This window comes from Fulmarus glacialis, unplaced genomic scaffold (assembly GCF_000690835.1).
Source record: "Fulmarus glacialis isolate BGI_N327 unplaced genomic scaffold, ASM69083v1 scaffold29256, whole genome shotgun sequence".
Lineage (NCBI taxonomy): Eukaryota > Metazoa > Chordata > Aves > Procellariiformes > Procellariidae > Fulmarus > Fulmarus glacialis.
In genome coordinates, this window is record NW_009217966.1 from 95,562 (window position 1) to 117,396 (window position 21,835).

General features: G+C 46.6%; 1 protein-coding gene across 1 annotated transcript; it reads left to right on the plus strand.

Moving 5' to 3' along the window:
• The first annotated feature begins 3,773 nt into the window (after positions 1-3,773).
• Positions 3,774-21,597, plus strand: GRHL3 (grainyhead-like 3 (Drosophila)). Its single transcript, XM_009579881.1, has 15 exons — positions 3,774-3,953; positions 4,661-4,722; positions 6,351-6,687; positions 6,988-7,067; positions 8,933-9,086; positions 9,901-10,012; positions 10,758-10,852; positions 12,550-12,708; positions 13,286-13,364; positions 13,767-13,900; positions 14,789-14,823; positions 15,541-15,629; positions 15,774-15,859; positions 17,009-17,073; positions 21,483-21,597. The coding sequence occupies exons 1-15, from the start codon at positions 3,786-3,788 to the stop codon at positions 21,595-21,597; spliced, it is 1,770 nt and encodes a 589-aa protein (XP_009578176.1). The 5' UTR covers positions 3,774-3,785.
• The last annotated feature ends 238 nt before the right edge of the window (positions 21,598-21,835 follow it).

A 21,835-nucleotide genomic window follows, 5' to 3' on the forward strand; every position in this document is an offset into this window, starting at 1 on the left:
TGCCATGGATTCTCTGCTCCTTTGACAATGTGATGTTTCTCTGTAGCCATCAGCATCTGGCATGGCTAATATTTAGGTTGGAGGCCTCATCAGTTATAGGGAGAGAACAAAGACAAGCAACACAAAGCTTAAAGGCCGGCAAAACCACCCACTGAAACCCAACAAAAGGCAAAAGGAATACAAGCGTTTCTCTCCTGCTTGGCTGATCTCCCCACCTAGACCCTTTGGGCATATTCTCCTGTTTCAGCATAGCCCTGAGTGTTTATTCATAATCAGGAGGCCACTGTTACAGTAGACTTGGCAGATAAATAGGGGAAACAGAAATTGGGTGGGATGGAGTGGGGAAAGGGGGCTGGTATCACCTTGTGTCAAATTCTAAACTGTTTGGAAACAAATAGACTGCTCCCTTCCCAAAATCGTGCACTGCTTTGCACATGACCCCGAGGCTCCAGCGGGGTGAGTCTGTGCACACAAGAAGGGAGGCCACTGGTCCCACGTGTTTGTGTTTCACTAACCGATCCTCGCTTTGTCTGAGCCACTGCACCAAGGCGACTGCCTGTAAAAGGAAAGTTTGTTTTGCCAGAGAGCAGACAGTTTGCAGTGGACAAACATGGCATAGCCACATGGAAAGGGCATCACAGGGAGTGATGAAAGTGAAGTTCACGTGTGTTTGGATCTGAATTTGGATGTCTCTTTCCTGCATCTCTACTGCACAGAGATTGCTAATGCTGAGTTGAATGGAAGTAGGCTGTAGAAGCAAACTGACATGACGGTATGCTGTAGTTGCATGAACTGAAATGCATCTGATGTCAAAAAGGTGCCACTAAACATGTCATCATATCTGCTTATCTCCTTAAATCACCCTCTTTCTTCAGATATTGGTTAGCGCTGTTGATCTTCTGGAATAGGGTTAGAGCAGAGCAGACCTCTCTGGAAAAGTAAGATGGGATGGAGTCTGCATTACATCTCATCTGCAGAGCTGTCCTAGCTGCAGAGTTTTATCTGAGGCGGTTCACCTGGCTCCACTCAAATGTATTTCAGTGACTATTAGGGATCATATAAACTCTGGAAAAGAAACAAGGTGGAATAAATGTGTGATCCCCATTACGCCACCTTTGTCCAAGTCAAGTGCAAGCTCACTGGGACCAATGCAAACTTGTATTCTTCTTAAACTGGACACAGCTGCAAATGGTTGAGATCTCAAGCCCCCCCTCAACTTCTCTTTGCCTACAGATTGCAGACCAGGTGATAAAATGCTAAACCATCAGCTGCTCATGCATACATTGGTTGTGCCATGCCAAAGTGACAAGGCAGAGAAGCAGTACAGAGTCATACAACAAGGAGTGCTTCAGTTGAGGGCTTGGGTGAGGGAGAAGAAAGCTCCAAAGCATTTTTACTTGTAATATCTGTGCTTTTTTTTAAGCTCCTAAATGCTTTGTTGCTACATCTTACCATGGTGTGTTTATCTATGTTGATTACAAGTGATAGGAGCTGAGTCTCACCCTGAGAGCAAGCTCTGTTGCTGCCTATTCTTCCTTGAGAAGATCGGATTGAGAACGGGTGAGGATTCCTGTCCAGACAGGACTGAACAGCCCATCGTCAAGTCGACAGCAGTGAAATCTGAGTCATGCCGATTGCTCGCCTTGGAGACAGCAGCGGCACTGAAGGGGAGGGAGGGCTGCGTGAGAAACGCTAAAGACAACGAAACTCACAAAACACCTGGTGAAGTTTCATGCGCGGGGTGAAACTGGTGTTAGTGCATCATCCCGACATGCGAGGGAGAAGAGGAGCAAGCTCAGCATCTCTGTTATACCAGCGCGTGGTGGGAGCTGGCGGTGGCCAGAACCGTAACATGGAAGCGGCTGCTCTCTGTACCAACCTGAGCTCAGGCGCCTGCCGCCACGTGAGCATAGAAACCAGTGGGAATTGGGTGCCTCAGGCCATTAGCAGAGCTGTTACCAGCTTCTCTGGTGTGCAGCTCAGATGTGGAGGGACTCTCTGTGGAAGCAACATATTCTTTAATAAAAAGGTGACAAGGACAGCAGAGGCAGCCCTTGATGGCCCTGGTGCTGCTCTGGGAGAGACTGTGTACCATTATAGGGCTGCCACTCTGCTCAGCCAACGAGAGCTCTTGAGTTTGATCCAGGAGCATCACCAAAACTATCCATGTGCGGTTTATATTTGTCTTACCTGCTGCAGACGTGGCAGTGTGAGAGATCGGTGCATGTGCAGGAGTGTAGCCGTCTTAGTTGAGCTGTCAGGGAGGATGGACCAGCATCTTTTACCCCATCCAAGGTCCACCTCCGCACCCTTCCAGTTTCCAGCCCAGGAGCATCCGCTGAGCACCTGGTTTTTCACCCTGTCAGCGTGGGCAGCTCACACCAAATGGGCTGGCAGTATCTGTCGTGGTTAGCAATAATTGGGAGTTTCAGAGATGCCAGATTCCTTTCAAGAGGAATTACTGTTCTCCGAATGATTCACTTAAAAGTCTAGACCAGGACTTACTATAAACATATGAAGAGTAGCTTAATGGAAACAACATATTCCTTATAAAAATGCCATTAAAAGGTAGCATTCATTACCTGAATTCCTGTATATTTTCTTTGCCTTTCCATAAAAAAATCAGCAATTGGAAAAGTTCTGCTCTTGGCAATTTTGGAGATTTAAAGAAATCTTTCTTCTTGTAATTTTTTTGAACTTCTTCCACTAATAAAAACCAGTCTGCCCTTCCAGGAAGTTTCCATTTTGATGAAAAAGTAATTTTTGTCCACAAAGCTTGTTTTTTATGATGAATAGTATGAGCTGTTGTGGTCACACCATATACACGTGGCTGAAGGACGTGACAGGAGTAAGGCCACTGATTCATCCTCTCCTCTGAGCAGGGTGAACCTGCAGCACGGAGCACCCAGGGAGTGCATGGAGGTGCTTCTGTGCTGGCTGCTACTAGGATTTGCTGGAGGAAAAGGAAAGATGACCAATGTTTGGGTAATTAAGTGTCTGACAGTTTATTAACATAAGATGGAGAGACCTGGAGAAAGTGCCAGAAGAGAGGACAGGCAGGGCATTATTTTGGTATGTTGCTTCTCAGCTCACGTAGTCCCATGAGCCTCACCTTTGTCAGGAATTTTTTAGTGGAAGGGAGGGTGTTGTGATCTGCATGTCTACTTCCCTCTAAGTAAAATCATATACAAATGATTGAAAAAACTAAGTTAGATTGGAACTAAATTTAAAAACCATGAACTACAGCAAAGAAAAATCATGGGGTTTGGTTTCATCTACTTGGGTAGGTCGAGTTCTCTGAACACTGAGTGATCACTTACATTTGTGGGCTGCACTGGCCTTTCGTTCCAAATTCAAGGAAAAATTTTGCAAAGTCTCCCAATCATGTTGCATTCAAGTTACTGACCAACATCCCACCTTGGCAGTTCATGATCTGTCTGGCTGGTAGCGTGTTCTTGCTGAGGAGGGAGCAGTTGCAGACGATGTCATGGTGTTTTGCATCCCTGGGGCAGGAGGAAGGAAGCAGAGGTACATCTGCATGGCCCCACCAGAGAGAGACTGGCCTAATTTTGTATATAGCTGCCTGTACATAGCTACAGGCAGAAGAATTGGTAATCCCAAAGACTCTGGGAGTTAAGGACCAGGAAAGCATCCCTTCTCCATTCCAGCAGTGCATTTGGGAAGCCCTTCATGTGTTCAACCGGGTGGCATGGAAATTGCTGTGGAAAATTAGTATCCTTCATTCCATTTCCTCTGTCTGGCTCAGTTTTAGGTCTGTGCGTCTGATGAAGAATGACACCATGAACTTCCAGAAATTCCCCTATACCAATGAAGATGAAGCCTGGAAAACCTACCTAGAGAACCCCTTGACCGCAGCCACCAAAGCTATGATGAGGGTGAACGGAGATGATGACAGCGTGGCTGCCCTGAGCCTCCTCTATGACTACTACATGGTACCTTCCCATTGGGGCTGGGTGTCTTGGGGGAGTTTGTCCCAGAGGAGAAGCGTGAAGGTAGAACAAGTGCTCAGCCACCTTAGGAGGGTACACATCTCCTGAGCTTTCCATGTTGTTTATGCAATGAACCTCATAACACCCCCAGGCATAGAGTGCCACTATTATCCCCAGTGCCCAGATGGTAAACTGAGGCACAAAACACCATTATACTGTAGAGGGAACCCAGAACAGGGTGGAAAACTGAACCTGGGTGTCTTGAGTCTCAGGCTGGTGGGTTTTTTTTACCCGACAGCTCTCATATAAGAAACAGGAATGCTTTGAGAGACATGGAGCTGGAATAGCTAGGTGCCTTGCAGACCTTAGCATCTTTATTCTTCCAGTGTTGCTGTAGGATGGGGCTTCAAGAAATACAGATATGATTTAGTCCTAATTGAAACCAATAGGACTGATGTTCCCATTCACTTGGGTGCTTTTGAAAGTCCTTCCCAGAACAAAATGATGTGGCTTGCCTAAGGTTACCTCGGGAATCCACAGCAGAACCAGCAAGAGAGCCCAGGTCTCCTATGTCCTCACCCAGTGTTTATTATTCACCCAGTGTTTTATTTATGAGCCTTCACTTGCTACACAGACAAGGCTAATTTTGCCTCTGTGTTCCATTAATAAAATTTAACAATAAACAAACTCTTTGTTCTGCCTTGTTCTAGGTCCCAAAGGAGAAGAGGATTCTTCCATCTGGTATGATGGGACGCAATGAACTAGGAAAGAGGTTAGCTTCATTTTTTGCTCTCTATAGCTGTCTAATTCTCCTGCAGCTGCTTGCATGCATGATGGGTCTCTTAGCTTGCATAAAATAGACATCAAAGCACAGTGTTATTACCAACAACAGTGGAGGTTATTAACCCTGAGACATATATTAAAATTCTTTAGGCCAGATCCCAAGCAAGTATAAATTGAGCTACACCCATTTACACAACTGAAGATCTGTCTAGCTGTGTTCAGAGGAGTTGCACTGATTTGCAGCAACTGAAGAACTTGTCTTTATTTCCTACTTTGTGACAATTGGAAAGGGGAAAGGGATTAAGCACTGGCAGCAAGAAGGAATGACCAAGTCTTCTTCCATTCACTAGGCTGATAAGGATTTCTGTTCCACTTGCTTCCAGTCTCCCAGGATTCTCTTCCAGTGACTCCCATTTGTCCTTTGAGGTTTTCAGATAATTAACTATTAAATTAATGGCTCATTTGCCACTATGTTCCCCTTCCTGGATGCTGTGTACTTTGGCAACCTTTTCTGGTTGTCTGTTTTTAACTACTTGACAGAATAAGCCTCTTGAATGATACTTCATTCCTTCTTCATAAGTAAGCTGAGCTAAGCTGTTTTCTCCTCTCTAAAAGGCCACTGCATTCTGGTCAGTGGTATGTTTTTTATTAACTACGGAAATTTCAGCACATACCTGAATGAGAAGCTCTCGAAGCAGAGTGGGTGGGAGCTACTCGTTCAGCTTTACTTCCCTTGGGGGTAGCTCATGATGCCAAGAGGTGTGCGGGTTGCTAATGTGGGGGTTGGTTTGTTTTCTGAGCACGGTAACAGGGGCAATAAGCCACCTTTTTCCAGCTCAGCTAGGGCTGCAGAGTCAGCAGGGTCACAGAGTCATTGCTGCAGAAGGGACCAGTTCTTGGGATGCTGCAAAAAGGGATGGTTTCCGTGTGCTAGAGGAGTGCATTTTTGTACGTGTCTTTATCACTTGATAGCTCCTATACTTAGTCTTTTCTGCTCTGAAGTCTGGGCCATACACCTCACATCCAATACTGCAGCCATGTCAATTTTTCACTGATTTCATGTTCTCTGGGAGTTTTGCTTCCTAAGCTCCTGGAGTTTGTGAATTTGTACAAGAATCAGCTTTCCTTAAAAAAAAAAAAAAAACAAAAAACAAAAAACCCCACGACATTTAAAAAAAATCAACTTTCAGTGTCAATGAGCCTTAAAAAGACCAAGATGGAAAGACCACATAGTAGTTATCTTTCTTATCGTCCCTGCTGCTCTGAGTGTTTAATAGCCTAAATAAAGAAATAATGGATGTAGACCCTGGATCTGCAGCCCCAAACCATGTCTAAACCGTATTCTCTAATTCCATGTGATTGTCCCTTATCTGCTGAGCACTTCTGGCTCTTGCTCATTGCACTGAGAGGTGTGTGGGTGGGTGAAGATCACCCACGGGCCTGTCAGATCTCCCGTATTAAGCAGGAGATGTACACAGCTGACTCAAGGTCACCTGGCAGCTAGACTGTGCAGTTTGCTTCCCAGCAGCACATCAAGGCACTTGCTTCTTGCTGTGACAACTTGCTGGGGTTGTCCATCGTTTGCCCTGGTTTGAGACAGGACCCTTTCTCCACCAGGCACTGCCACGGAATGGAGTATGACCCAGAGATCGCATCCTTTGATGGCTCAGCCCATCTCATGAAGCTCTTGTCTGAAAATGTTTCCATGACCCAAGAATATTGTGAGCCACAGAAGAAGAACGGCTTAAGTCTTGAAGGCGTCCCTGCTCCTCACAAGCCAGCCATGCTTCCACCAGGCACTAGCAAGCTGGATGCCACCCCAGACAACTACATGGTCCCTCCAGGGGATGTATACGACAACAGCTCATTGAACTCCCTCTTCGAGACCATCCCTGTAGCCCCACCACAGCAGAGGTGGCAGCCAGACAGCACTTTCAAAGAGGATCCTCAGGAGGTCAGAGCCGTTAGTGGGTTGCATGCTGGCAGTGCAGCCCAGGGGGTACTGCATGAGGCTGTCTCTAGTTTGGGGTTTGCTCATGCTGGAGTCAGTGGGAGCTTTGCTTTTGCATTAGAAGCTTGATGCCATTCCCATTGAATTGTTGGGGGTTGTACATTGGTTTTGGAAGTAGGATAAGGCTTTGAAATGAGGGTTCATGTTTTATCTGTGGCCTCTGTTGCAATGTGTGGGAGAAGGTGGATGGACAGAGCAATGAAAGATTCTACTTTTGACTGTTTTGTTTCCACTTGTCTACAGTCGCTACTCTTCAGTGATATCCTTAAACCCCAGCCAGAGCCACCTTGCCCTGAGAGTTATGCTACAGACGGTGTTAAGAGGTAACTGCCAATCCATGGCCTCTGGGTTTCCAGTGCACTTGGCTGTGTCCCTTTCCTGGGGAAAGACTGCATCTCTTTCCTTGCCCCAATGCCAGTCTTGACAATGACCATTGCAAACGTATAGATCTCATGCTTTTGCAGAGACAAGTTGGATCCCCCTCGTGTCTTAGGAGCAAGTTGCTATTCCATGACTTTTTAGACACAAAGCAGTGATGAATTTTAGTGTTTGTAGTAGGAAGCAGGGATTAGGGTTTGAAATGTTTTGCTCAAAAGGAGTCAAACACAATCTTAAATTCAAGTTACTAGATGGAGTTGTGCCAGTTCATGTTTTTAGCTTGAGAGGTGTGTGGTTCAGACTGTATTCTGTTGGCCAAACTGGTGTAAATCCAGTGCCGACAGCTTCCATTGCTCTGGTCACATCTCATCAGAATGAGGAGAGATGTGGCACTGAGGTCTTCCATGTGAGGGTTTGCTGTGCATTATAGCCCCTTCCCAGGGAGCACTGCTTGGTTCCTGTGCTACAGATAGATCCAGGTGGCTGCACCATCTTTCCACAAGCTACTTGGAATGGGGTAAATGACAGAGAAAATGAGGATGATGGTTGATAAGGGTGATAAGCAGCCTCCTCCTAATCTGAAGTTTAGGTTCGCGGTTTGGGTTTAGCACTGTTAGTCAACCTTGATTTTAGAAGGTGCCACTGCCTCTCATTCCTAAAACATGAGAGAGATTTCTTCCTCCTTTCCACCCCTCTCTCAGGCAGAGCTTTCCTGCTCTAGATACCGCATCAAACCTCTGAGTAGGTAACATTATTCCACCTCCCAATTTTTATTTGGCTCCTGAGTCACTTGACTCCGTGACTCAGCTGTCAGACGTGGGGATTTTCACAGAGACAGCAGCTCGCGTTTGTGAGCGAGAGGCTTTCTGCTTGCTGTTTATTTGTGCACTAAAGTTCTCTGGCTCTCCTGGCTCTAGATAAGAGGAGTTGCCAAGCCTATCTTCAGAGATGGCATCACAGGGGAGGTGGAGCAGGAAAAAGAGATGGGTTGGTGACTAAATAGGAATACGATGATCTTCAACTCCAGGGCACTTGAAGGGTCTGTGTGAAGGCTTGTGTACAGGTGGTGGCTTGCACAGATTCCTCACAGAAGAAAATAGCTTGAGCTATGGCCTCATGATTTGAATGCTTATAGGTGCTGGTGAAAGCCCAAGAGCAGGGCTTCTTGAAAACCAGGCTCTTCTTTTAAATTTGCTTGTCAACAGTGACATCTTCCTCTGTGTAACACTACAAATCTTTTCTGTAAAGACTAAAGTTGCTGCCCACCAGACTGAGAGTTCAACAAGCTGGGCTTCTAAGTCCATTTTTAAGCACCTGGATAAACAAGCAGATGTCAGTGTCCTGCAGGTCCTCCCGTTTCTACAAGACCCATTAGGACACAGTTTTCCTGGGTCACCCATTTATGGGTGTGAATTTGGAGATAGGAATCTGAGTTTAGGATGTTTTAAAAGTCTCATCACAGGTACCTATTTTTGTTTGTTTTGGTTTAGACTTTTGATTGTGCAATGGTTCTGTAGCCATCCACAGAAAAATACTGGTTACAATAATGTACAGGGGTTTTTTTAGCCAAAACCAAAGGGATATCTGAGAACTGCTGCTCCCCAGGGTGTTGGGGAGGATCAGTATGTGCTGTGCTGGGAGGTGCTCGATCACAACTGTAGGGGCGTGTGAGATGGGGAATAGGGCAGAGACTCCTGTGTGTACAGTGCCTGTAACCTGTAAGGATGGAGACTTGCATGTCTCTTGTTTTGCTTTTGGAGTGAAACAGCAGCATGTGCTTATTCGTCATTCTCTCTTTGTTCCATACAAGTGACTTTGAATACACTCTGGGGTCACCCAAAGCCATTCACATCAAATCTGGGGACTCTCCCATGGCCTACCTCAACAAAGGACAGTTCTACCCCATCACGCTGCGGACAGCTGGAGACAGCAAATGTTTACACTTGTCCTCAAATAAAGTGAAGGTAAGAGACAAGCTGACAATTTTGCTGACACATGCTGTAATCAGACATCCAGCAATTGTACTGGCCTGGGAACAGAGTTGAACATGAAGAGTAATGGCTTTGTGGCTCACGTTGGCTTAAAGCGATGAATGGGATGGATTCACTTATAGCAAGCTAATCCTCTGATGCACAGCAACAGCCTTCATGTTACTTGACAGTTGAAACCTTTCACAGTAAGGTCAAGGGTGCACAAAAGGCCTCCCTAGCCGATGGCTGGCTGGGGGCCCTGGTGGGAAGACTTCTGAACTAGAGAGAGGTTCCCGACTTGCTCCTGGGATGTGTGGCCAGACCTCAGAGCCACCCCCGAGACTAAGCTGAGCTTGAATTCCCAGCAAAGAAACTTGGTCTCCCAATCCTGAACGGTATTTAGGGGCTAGACTTTGGATATCTCAAGACTTACAGGATTCCTGAAACTGAGAATGTCTAGAAAAAGACCTTTCAGGCTGTCCCAGCCTAATACTTGCTGCAGCACTGCTAACATTCTTCCAGAGCGGGATCCTTGTATGCCTTGGAGTCAGAAGGAACTCATGGGCAGTGCAATTAGGGGGCATACAGGGCATCTTGGTTTTGCTCCTGGCTCTGTCGCTGCCTGCCTGCATGACTATGTTCAAGTCCCTTCCCTTGCCTGCCTCAGTTTCCCCAGCAATGCAACATTAACAATGACGCTAAGCTGCCCTTGGCCAGTGCACGAATGCACTGGATGGAAAGGGCAATGAGAGCAGCAAGCAGTAGCCTGCTGTGTATACTAATGTGGGATACCCTCGCTGTGTTACAGAGTGTTGTGATGATTGTTTTTGACAATGAAAAGATCCCGACGGAGCAGCTCAAGTTCTGGAAGCACTGGCATTCCCGCCAGCCCACGGCCAAGCAGAGAGTCATTGACGTCGGTATGAGCGGGGCTGTCTGATTGCAATGGCTGGGTGCGGTTGATAATTTCTAGCACCATTTTACTGTGTTTCCAATACACAATAATACAGTTGAAGCTCCAGAATCTGGCCTGGAGGAAAGGAGGGAGGAGCAGGCTGATCTGCTGGCTTCAGATCCTTTCTGGTTGAGGAGCTCTTGCGGGTTTAAGATGATGTTTGCTAAGCGTAGGGACATGCATTAGGAACCCAAGATACATCAAAGAAGAGCCTCAGTCAGAGACACAGAAACTGCTAAACTATTTTGGCTTTTACAGATGTGACCTGTGGCCTCTTGGAGTCTAGGAATCTGGGCTAGAAAAGGCTTTGGTACTGCTTGTCCTTCTCCACTGCCACGACACAGGCTTTACAGTGTGTTATGCTGGGCCAGACAAAGGTTTTGTCCGTTCAGCTGAGCACCTCACCGAGCACCTTGCGGCTCAGAGCGAGACACACGCTTGTTTGAATTTAGAAGCAATCTACATTGACTTTGCATAACATCACTACTCAAATAGCAGTCACCAGCCAATATCCTTGAGTCATTTCTGGCCTATCCCTTACGTATGCACACTAAGGTTTATTCAGTGGTATCAAGGATGGCCTCTATTATATTACAGGGCTTCTTTTTGCCTTGGGGTCAGTGAGAGGCAGGCTTTTGGGGAGTGGAAAGCCTAGGGAATGTAACCAGTTTTGCAGCCAGAGTATAAACTGCTTCTCCATTGCATTTCAGCTGACTGTAAAGAAAACTTCAACACAGTGCAGAACATCGAGGAGTTAGCCTACAATGCACTGTCCTTCGTGTGGAACATCCACGAAGAAGCAAAGGTACAAACTCCTTGTGGAAGGGAAGGGAAGCCTTGGTCCACAGCAAAATTGTAGCCTCCTTTCTGATGGCCCAGGCATGCTCCCCCCACTTCTCAGCTGAAAGACAGAGAGAGTTTCAAATCCAAACAATTCCATTCCAGTGGCCCCAGGTAGTGTTTATCTGCCAGGACAGGGAGGAAGGACACCATGCTTCTCTGTGTGTTTAAGCATTGCCATTAGCTAATAAATACTCTGGGTACACCTGAGACTGGCTCAGAGATGTTTTTTTAGTGCTGATGGATAACTCTGAAGAAAGCCTTTTGCAGCAGGCAGCCTAGATCAGGGCTCTACTCACATGTAGGTGAAGCCTATTTAAATAAACCACAGCTTAGGGAACAAAGACCCTCCTTTCAAGGCAGCATTTTGATGCAGAAATGACTGACCACCCTTCTGTGGCTTGTGTGATGTGGAAGGGAGCCAGGCAGGTCACAAGATCCCTTTTGACCTTAAAATCTGTAAAGCTTATATCAACATCTTTCCAGCTCTGCTGTCTCTTCTGTATCTCTTCAGAGTCTCTTGTTAACACTTTGTATCTAGTGTGGATTGAAAGGAGCATATAAAACAAGATGAAGTAACTAAGAAAAAAAGAAAAGCATAAATACCCCATCTCTCTGAAGCTGGTAGCTTGGGAAAACTCTGTTTTGCTTTGGGATTCTTTTAGCCCAAAGGCGACCTTGGTCTTTTACAACCCAAGAGGTTAACAAATGTCTTCAAGGCAAAGTTGTCAGAAATGGAAATATGTCAGGTATGTGGCAAGCCCTCAGGGGCACCTCAGCAAAACTGGATTTAACTCTTAGCAGAAACTCTGTACATGCACTGGCCTGGGGCAGGTAAAGGTGAGACTTCAGAGAGCTGCGAGGGCTGGGAGCCGCGACAGGAGGGGTCAGGTATTTGGGTCGTCTGTAGCACCTGTTACTTCTCTTTTTGCAATTAAACTTCACACCACAGTTAAGTGGTTTTCTTTTCTATATATAGGTACTGACTAGATCTGACGTTAGGTTTCAGGGCTGAAATCCTCAGCCAAAGCCCTGCTGAGGGAGCTGTGGGAGTTCACCAGCTGCAAATCTGTCCCCAGAGTCCAGGGGAAATTTCAAGGTCACACAAATGAGTTGGTAATTTGGAGATACAGTGTGGATTATGTCTGTGCTCAGCTTTTCTTCAAAAGTTCCCACTGGAGGTAACTCCATCCTAAAGGAGGAGTAGTAGGACAAGGAGACCAGTGTGTGATGAATATTTATTTAACTAGCAGCAATGACTTGTAAATCCTAAAGCTGTAGACTAGCCCTCCTCCCTTCTTCCAGGGCATTGCTGTCTGAGGGTCCCTTGTTCAAATGAAAGATCAGAAATAGCGGCAAGAACATCCCCAGGCAGACTTTGCATCTCGTTGGATGCTTGCCTGAGCTGATGGGAGTGGATAGCCTGAGTGTTAATACAGAGATGGAGAGCTGCAATAGGTGTGGGGGTAGACTGTGGCTAGGAAGGACTGGTGGTTGCACTCAGGTGGGAAACCAGCAACAGCTCGCATGCTTGGCTGATGCTGGGAGGGTTGGAAGGATGTCTCAGGAGCTGCTTTTGTTCCTACCCGCTGTTCTCATTGCTGTTTGAGAATAATGTTTTCGGCACCAACAAGCTGTATCAATCTCTGTTCCTATTTGCAGGTTTTTATTGGGGTGAATTGCCTGAGCACTGACTTCTCCTCCCAGAAAGGAGTGAAAGGTGTCCCGCTCAACCTCCAGATAGACACTTACGACTATGGCAATGGAACCAGCCAGCTGGTGCACCGCGCTGTCTGCCAGATCAAGATATTCTGCGATAAGGTAGAACATTGCTTTTCCACCAGGTTGTCCAAGAGGAATTTTAAACTGGTGGCCAGTGACTCCAGGAGGAAAAACAGAAAGGCTGTGAGAGTCTAGAACAGCCTAGAAGTCAGGGCTGAGGAATAGAGATGGTTAGCCCCCTCAGCTGAGTGAGACAGGACGGCGGGGACGTGTCTGCACTGCAGAGGCCTTTGTAGAACACAGTCATTAGAAAGTTTTCCCCACATGGGGATTGTGCCTCATAATAAACTCTATTTTTGACAAGTTTTTAAACAGCAGAAGAGATGAGAATCTCCTTAGAGGTTCTTCCCCAGCCTCAGATATCTTCCCATGGAAAAATTTCTCACAGCTATTTTTGTCCGCATTTTTCATTTTTAAAAGCAAATTTTGGTTTTGTTTTTTAATTTATAAGTATCAGAAAGTTCTGGATGACCCATAGAAGGTCTCTGAGATGAGCATTTTTGAATAAAGGCTGCCTTTACCTTATTGTGCTTGCCTCCCAGAGATGGCTAGTAAACCCTCTCTTGCCAATGTTAGAACTGTCAATGTCCTAATATTTGCCTTATCTTCCCCACAGGGAGCAGAGAGGAAAATGCGGGATGATGAAAGGAAACAGTTCAGAAGGAAAGGAAAATGCCTGGACTCCAATAACAATGGTCAGTGCTAGTGTTTGTTACCTGATCCGAAGGGTGTTGAAATCCGTGTAGGCTTGTCCGTTAACTTCCACAAGATCTGGCCCTGGGTATTTCCAAGCCTGATGAAATCAGCACCATTCAGAAATAGCTTGTCAGTCAGGTCCTCGCCTCGTCTCCTACCAAGACTTTCAAAGCCCTTTATTAATACTAACCAACCTTTCTGAATTTTCTTGGGGTCTTGGCAGGGAGCCTTCCCTAGGGGGAGACAGCACTGAGCGAGGCCTGAAGACCTGGTTCTGCAGGGTCCTGTCTTTTTTCTAATACTTCTGTTGGGAGACCTTGGGCAGGCGCTTTCCCTCTCTGCATGTAGTTGCCTCTTAAACTGCCATCTGAACTGAGATGAACTGGACTTTCCATCTGTAGGTCTGAAAGGCTGTTTGCTCTCTGGCTTCAGAGGGAATGAAATCACGTTCCTGAGGCCAGAGACTGACCTCGAAACCCAGCCAGTCCTGTTTATCCCCAACGTCCATTTTTCAAACCTGCAGAGGTGTGGCACGGTAAGTCCTTTCAAAAAACAACCAACCTGTTGCCCTTATCTGTCACCCCCATTATTTCCAAACTGATCAGTCCCCCAGACATGACTTGTGTTATGTAAAAAAACAAAACCAAACCACAATTCTTCTGTGGAAATGTGGTGAACTTGAAGACGTAGCTGTCAGGAGTGGCCTAGATAGTCATGCAACAGTGATGGGCAAGATAACCTTTCCAGGTTCCTTCCAGCCAGATATTCCTGTGGTTTACAGGTATCATCTGCAGCTTCCACAGAGGACTGGAGCTGTAGCAAAAATATCAGCAGAAAGTAAACTATAGAAAAATGCGACCATATCAGTCTCTGCACGTGTGGGACATCTCTCACTTGTCCTCTGCCCTTCTCTATCCCCTTGAGCCTGAGGAAACTTAGAGCCGGCGTCCTTCAGAGCTCATCAGTATTCCCTCATGAAACAACCGTCTCAGTTTGTCAAAAAGGGGGAAAAAGCCATCTGTGACAATACTGCAGTATCCTATTGCAGTGGCTGCTGTACTGATGCGTCAGCATCAAAACCAGGGACTAGAAGAATCTGGTTTACAACCAAAGAACTCACTGAGAAACTTGGTCCTTGATCCCAAGGAGGTTGTGAGATTTGACCTGCTTTTGGGCCTAGCTACGTATGTGTTCAGGTCTCTTCTAGGCAGAGGAGGAGAATCTATGTAGGTTCTTTATATCAGGTTTCATTTAATCTAAGAAACACATACAGATGTTTGGGTTTAATTGTGTAGGAAAAATGATGGACTGGGAGGAGGGAAATCATGTTTAAAATGTGCCCCTGTTGCCTTCCCCCCCAGCTTCATTGACACACAATGACACTGTGCAAACTAAAAGATCGATGTTTCCTTTCCATTTCAAGGTGCTCCCTCCTGCTGTTCCCAACTCTGCAAACAGGTAAGGATGCAGCAGTTTGTATTTCCCATCCATCGGCTGCTCTGTTTCTTTGGGTATGTCATGGTTGTTTGATATCTGTAGGCAGTATGTATCTACAGGCACAAAATAACACAGCACAGTGTCTCCCTGATGCCCTTGAGTGTCAAAATATGCGTTAAACTTTGGCCTAGAATAGACTCAAGGGATGCAGAAACACAGATACATTTCTTTCCCGATCAGTGAGCCACTCCAGCATGAGTGTGGTCCATGACTGTCCTGCTGTTCTTATTGAGACAATGTTTGAAAGAGGGAAAGAAAAGATCACAGAACTATTACTGAAGGGTTCAAGTAACCAGAGACAGATACTGCTGTAAAATAAACTGGAATGAAGTAGAAATCACACTTGTAATGTGTCTAGATTAGGGAGAAGCAGTATTTACCCTAGGCTTAATCCACTGTCTAGTGATATCTATAGAGAAACAATGAAATGAAGGTGCAAAAGGCTTTTGTTTATGATGTGATACCAAAACCACTGCCTGCACTCACTGATGTCCCTGTATGCGTTAGGCAGGAAGCTGCAACTCTGGTAGACACTGCTGCCATAATTACAAAACTGATATTTAATTGCTGGATGTTTGTTGGAGTAATTGGTTGTTCAATCAAAAGTTAATTGCTGGAATTGTTTTGTTTGCTGCTATTGTTCTGTCCTCTTGAGAGTATTGTATTCCTTCTGCTTAGGCTGCCCTTGAAACGGAGTGGTGCCTCATTCACAGATGAGTTTGACCCGATACCTCCAAAACAAACCAAGGAAGAAGATCCTCAGAGAGGTAACCCCTGGGATGGGAAATCTTCTTGAATGTAGTGTCTCATTTGATTCAAGTAACCTTGGATCTTGAATTGCATGAGGCGACATCACTCGGAGAACATGCTATAAAGAGCCCTGATTCAGTGCTGTGCTTTATCTCTTTCAGTCTTGTTGTACGTGCGGAGGGAATCAGAGGAAGTGTTTGATGCTCTCATGTTGAAGACACCAGATCTCCAGGGCCTCAGAACAGCTGTAAGTGTTATCAAAAAACTGTGGCACGTGAACAAACTGCAGATAAAAGGACAATGGTACTTGGTATATAGGAAGCTGGATATAAGACTGCTTATCTCTCATGTCTGCTTTCTCTTGAGAATGGAAATGGAAATTGTGAGTAGCAGGTGAATTCTACCCACAGATCCTGGCATGGGCTGTGTGTTGTTAGTGCTGCAGCGGGGAAGAACACACCTCGTGGCAAGATATTTTGTTCAGATCATAATATAAGTCTTCTCTTGTGACAACACATTCATATTTTCCATTGTAAAACACCCTTTCCATTCTCAAGGCTGTAGATGTGCAATGTGAAGATAATTTTGGCCTCATGCTGGAATTCCCTGTGTTGTGTTTGAGGAGCACACAGACATATTTCTGTGATGATTATCAGCAGCGTCTCTGATAACCCTCCTCTCTTTGGAGATTGCTGGGAAGGAAACAATAAACCTTCCAGATTTGGGGTGGCTTTATAGCTGCACTTTAAGCTCTGTTGGTTTTACAAACTTTTAAAAATAGAGAGTTTGAAAATTGTCAGCACAGAGGATTCTTTGCCATCTTCTCCCTCCCCCATCCCTCACCAAAAAGAGTCAAAAACCTCTACAGAAAATGCTTGTGAAAAAGCTACAAAATGCCTGTCATCCTAAGACCGTAACTATACTTGCTAGGAGAGGTCTGCTGGAAAGCTTTGCAGATCAGCTAAAACCTAAGCATAAGCTGCAGTCAGATGCATCCACAGCAGACACAGTCAAACACTTTCTGTGGTTTCTCTCACCTTTGCATCAGCAAAGGAAGAGCTCAGCACTCTCTGTGCCCAGCAGGTTGAAGCATCAAGCCCCAAATAGGCCAGGGAATGAGAGAAAGAAAATGAAGATTATTCCCCAAGGTTCCTGGCCTGGCAGTAGCCGTCAGAAAGAGAACCAAGGCCAAGCTGCAGCCTGCCCATCTGCCCACTGCAAGTCACAGACATGTTCAAATTGTCCTGTTCAGATCATTGCTTTGGCCCTTTTTTCTGGAGTAAAAGGGAGGGGGAATCCTTTGCTGCTGACTACCCCTGGCTCAGTGTAATCTTTGATTTTTATCGTAGGAATTTCATTTTACAAGTACAAAGAATTGACATGTTTTCTCTCACAGATTTCAGAAAAATATGGGCTTCCTGAAGAAAGCATTTATAAAGTCTACAAAAAATGCAAAAGAGGGTAAGCTAATCTCTCATCTGCTTTTATGCTGTGCCTCTAAAACCCCAGTCTCTTTGGTACCCTGCCATAGGCTGAAATAGCGTTTTAACAAGATAATAAAAAGTAAAGCCATGTCAGTCTGTGCTATTTGGAGCATATAAAACTCGGATCTTTCTGGGCTTTAAAGATTTGGGATAATGCTTGTTTGTATTATATGTTTGGAGTGTAAAGTCTCCCAAGAAAAGGAAGTTGGATGAAGGAGGAATTGTTTGGGTAGTTTAATGGGTGATCCTTTGTGTCTCAGTCTAAAAGCCTGAGGTTATGGAGAACTTATCTTACTGCCATCAGAGAGGTATCAATGTTTGCTTCTCCAAACCAAGTGCCTAAATGTCACTGGCTCAAAAAGAGACTGTACTGGCTAAATAAGAGCACAGGCACCCCTGTAGAGAAGAGGGGAGATCTGAGAGGGGAGTGTCTGTTCCCAGCTTTGCAATCCCATCCCCAGACCAGGGACGTCAATAGGAAACTTCACACTCGGTTTGGGAGGTGATGGATCAGATCCTTCTGGGCACTGGTGGCTCTTGTGCAGCCCCAGTACAGAAATGCAGACACTTGTCAGGCGCAGCTGGGAGACAGACATAGCTCTACAGGGGGTGACAGGTGAGGTTTGCAGGAAGTGTGAAATGGCTTCTTAAGTGATTTCAACGTGGTGTTTATTAGTGACCGATCTCTCCCATGGCTGAGAGGGAATGGAGCTAGTTTGCATGAGCTGAGGACCAGCCGCCGAGTCTTCCGTGGAGGGCAGTGGTCTTAATGTGGAGCCAAGCGCTACTTTCAGAAATGTTTTCTGGACTAAGAACTCCCTCTAGGTTGTCCCCATCTCTGGCAGCGAGTTCTCCCTTCAGCTGATGGAAAAGGAACGACTCATAAACTCCCAAGCTTATTTTCATAAAGCTAAATCTAGAGCCCTTCTTGCAGAGCGAGCGAGATATAATCAGTCTTTGCAAGCAGCAGTGGCTGCCTGGGAGATGAACTCATTGTTGTTGCTGGCCCCGGTCCAGAGTTTGAGCATGGGGAGAGACAGGCAGAAGAGCGAGGCTGATGACAGGTCCTGCGTTATGCAGCCCTGCTGTTCTCACTAGCACGGCCCCCCGAAGAGGTCCCCCGCATAACAAAACAAGGGAACAGAGTCCTTGGGAGCTGAGGGTTAGTCCAAAGTTCTGCTTCTGCATTTGCTTTCTGGTGACAATGGTGAGAAAGTCTAACGCTCCTTGGATGGGATCTTCCAACTCATTTGGTGTCACCATAACTTGATCCCCATGGGACTTAGCCTGTTTGCTTCAAGGGGAGCAGAGCTAAAGTGAGGCTTGGAGGCAGCTGCAAGGTGGGAGGGGGAGAGGCAGTGGTTTCTCCTCCATGCTGTGATGTGGTGTCACTGAACTGGGAAGCTGTTACAACCCCCTCACCTCTAAATCCACAACTGAGCATCCTTTCCCCATTTAGGAGGGCTTTTAGATATGGTTCTAACTTTAAGTTGATGGATGGGCCATAGTGAGGTATCCGAATTTGTCAGGAGGCTCTTCCACCTGTTCCTGGACTCGGGGCCCTCAGTGCTGTCAGGCGCTGCTCATCCACTAGCGCCAGAAATGGAAATTTTCTCCCCAAAGAAAAAGAGCAACACTGGCGGCCTCAAGAGAAGGGTTGTCCCATACACCTTCAGTCAGAGAGTGCCTCAAGTCTGATCTCGAAGAAGAACAACTGTGAAGGACAGGGGTGGTCAGTTTATTATTACAGCTTCAGGACTGAGCCAAAACTCAGGTGTGTCAGCTGTGGTGGTGGCTTGTGATGTGGCCATCACAGGTCATCAGACTGTCATCAGACAATAACTCCTCTCAGGCAACTCCAGCTTGGGCTGGAGTTTTCTGAAGCGGCTGACAGTGAGCATCTGCATGGCAAGAGAGATCCAAGCACTGATGAGTTTGCAGGTGGACCAGGAAATGGCACTGCTTCAGGGGAGAGGCCACCTCTACTTTGTTTTGCTTTGGTTTTGTTCATTACTTGATCTGATAAGTAGTGAATGTTGTTTAATAATGATTGGGAGGGAAAACAGGCAAATGTCCTTTCCATCTTTTCCCCAAAATGGAGGAGCAAAGAGGTATCTAATGAAAAGAAAAGGCAACACCTGGAATTAGATTAAAAAAAAAAACTTGACACCTAGTTTAATGAAAGCTGGAAATGACTGATGCCATAGGTTATTACTGAAGTGTGGGGGACATACAAGATTTTCTCCAGTCTACTAGATGGCAGGGTCAGACACTGTTTCCTGCTCCCCCAGATTTAATTTTCCTTTGAATAATTTTATCCTATTGCTCCACCCTAAACAATCCTCTCTTGGTAATTACAGCTTGAGGGTCAGATCTTCATCTGGTGTAAACTAGTGAAGCTCAGTGGTACTACCTGGATTTACAGCAGGTGAGGACCTACTATCAACCATGGGCCTTCTTAGTGTGATGAGCTCATTCAGATGAACTTAGTCTCAGGGTGACTCAAGAGCAGTAATAAGTAACTTCGTATCTTGGTGAGGTTTGGTCTAGAAAAACAATACAGGGCTCAGATTCCTAATCAACACTCCCTTGAATCTTTTGTGGTTGAGAAATCAGATGAAAGCACGGTAGCAAGAGGCACAGGTGACTTCTCTGGCTTCCTGCACTAAGATAGCCAGAGATAATTGGAGCAGCTCTGTTGCAAGGCTTTTTGTGACAACCCACCCTTGGGTATCCACGCTGTCTCTCCGGGGGCACCTGTCGGAGGCCAGGCTCCCAGGGATCCAGGGCTTGGGGACCTGGGCCCCTTGCCCCCAGGCAGCCCCAGCACCGCTCCTGTCTGATGCCAGGAGGTGGGATGCAGCCGTGAAGGTTATGATTCACTGGGAAGACCCCTGGACAGTGTCAGACCCCGTGTCTCAGCCTCCCCCTGCGCTGGGTGGGATGCCCTTCCCCGACTGTGCAGTGACAGAATTAATAGCCTGTTGGTAAAGTGTTTTGTGCACTGCTGAAAGGCAGCGCAGTGTGGAGCCCTGGGACAGAGCTGACACCAGAACAGGCTGGACACGAGGACAGAGCTCCCACCTTCACCTCTGAAATTTGGGCATGTCGGGCCAGGGCTGTGATGAGCCTGCCCGTACGCGCTGTGATCAAACGGGCAGGATCCAGTCGCTGCAACCCAGTGTGGCTGCACTGACCTCCAAGGCATTCCCCGGAGGGATGCCGGGCCCCGTGTTTGTGCTTGTTAAACTGTTAGATTTGTTAGATGCTCAGCCTTTTCTTTTTCTTGTTTTTAATCTTGGCTTGTGGAGCGTTGCACAATTAATGCTATTGCCCCATTAATGACCCCAGCAAGAACCTGGAGGGGATGTGCTTTCTGCAAAGAAAGATAATTTGTTCTCTTTGTTTCCTCCAAACAGTTACAAATTTCACATCTGATTTATGGGAACACAGTGGGGTGATGCAAAGCTGCCCCGTTACTTCCATTACAATAATGAGGGGCTCTTTCCTGGCACAGAACCGCAGCCTCAGGTTTAAATCAGCTGTTGAAAGGTTTCCTTCTCCCCGTGTCTCCATGTAACTGATTCCAGGTCAGAGCAGCTGTGTGATCTGCAGCAGGGTTGGAGGTGTGCCCTGGAGCACAGGGAGGAATTTGCCACCGGCTGGCCCAGCTGGCTGCGTACGCTCAGCCTGCCTGTGTGTGTTCCTCGCAGAAAGGGCTCCCAGGCAACGCTCAGGGCACGTCTGCATGGGAGGTTGTTCTGGAAAGGAGAAAGCCATTCTATTCCAAACCACTTCCATCTACTCCCAAAGCCGTCTCAGCTTGTTCAGAATAATGCACCCCTAAAAGCACCCAGGCAAGAAGCGAGGAGTGAGCAATTCTGCTCTAAATTCACACCCTGCCGTAATCCAGACTAATTTGCCTGCGTAGCAAACGCTGGGCCTAGGCATGTCAAGGGTAGAATTGCGAAAAGCTCTGCAGGATGTTCCTTTGTGTTGTATCGTGGCTTTAATTAATTAATCATGGCTGAGCCCCTCAAATTGGGTAAAGACATTGCAGTGCCTTCTTGTGCCTGCCCAGCGCTGCGGCTCCCGGAGCAGCCTGGCAGTGGCCAACCCGCCCGGCTGGCAGGCAGCAAGGAGCGCGGCTGCGGTAACGCGACGCTGATCAATTACAGGGCAGTAAAGGCAATTTTTAATGGGAATTTTGTGTGGAGACATTTTGGAGAGGGCCACCCCCGTGCCACAAGGCTTTGTCAGCGATGTTATTCCCGGTTCATGACTGGGAATCCTGAGTGTGCAGTAATGTCCAGCCCTCCCGACTCAGCTGCTCTGCAAACCTTTCAAAGTGCTGCATCTGACCCAGCCGTTCTCCCTCTCCCGTAGGATCCTGGTGAACATGGACAACAACATCATCCAGCACTACAGCAACCACATGGCCTTTCTCCTGGACATGGTGGAAGCAGAGGACAAGTTCCAGATCATCCTCAAGGAGCTATAAAGAGCCGCAGGCAGCACTTACTGGGACTTCTCTCAAAGCCGGCAAGTTTGACCCAACAGAACTCAGCCTAGTGCCTCAACTTGTTGCCTTTACTTGAATACACTGCCTCTGGGGAGGGCCTCAGCCTCGCGGTGCCGGGCCAGAGACTGCTTGGAAGATCTGTTATCGATGTGAACATGGAACTTCTCTCTGTTGAGTTTATTATTATTATTTTTAATTTTATTTTATTTTATTTTAT

Bases quoted from the DNA above. Each gene is read 5' to 3' on its own strand.
- GRHL3 (XM_009579881.1), top strand. From the start codon at position 3,786: ATGAAGAATGACACCATGAACTTCCAGAAATTCCCCTATACCAATGAA. The intron at 3,954-4,660 runs GTACCTTCCCAT...GCCTTGTTCTAG, and splicing joins TCCTCTATGACTACTACATG to GTCCCAAAGGAGAAGAGGAT. The intron at 15,860-17,008 runs GTAAGTGTTATC...TTTCTCTCACAG, and splicing joins TCCAGGGCCTCAGAACAGCT to ATTTCAGAAAAATATGGGCT.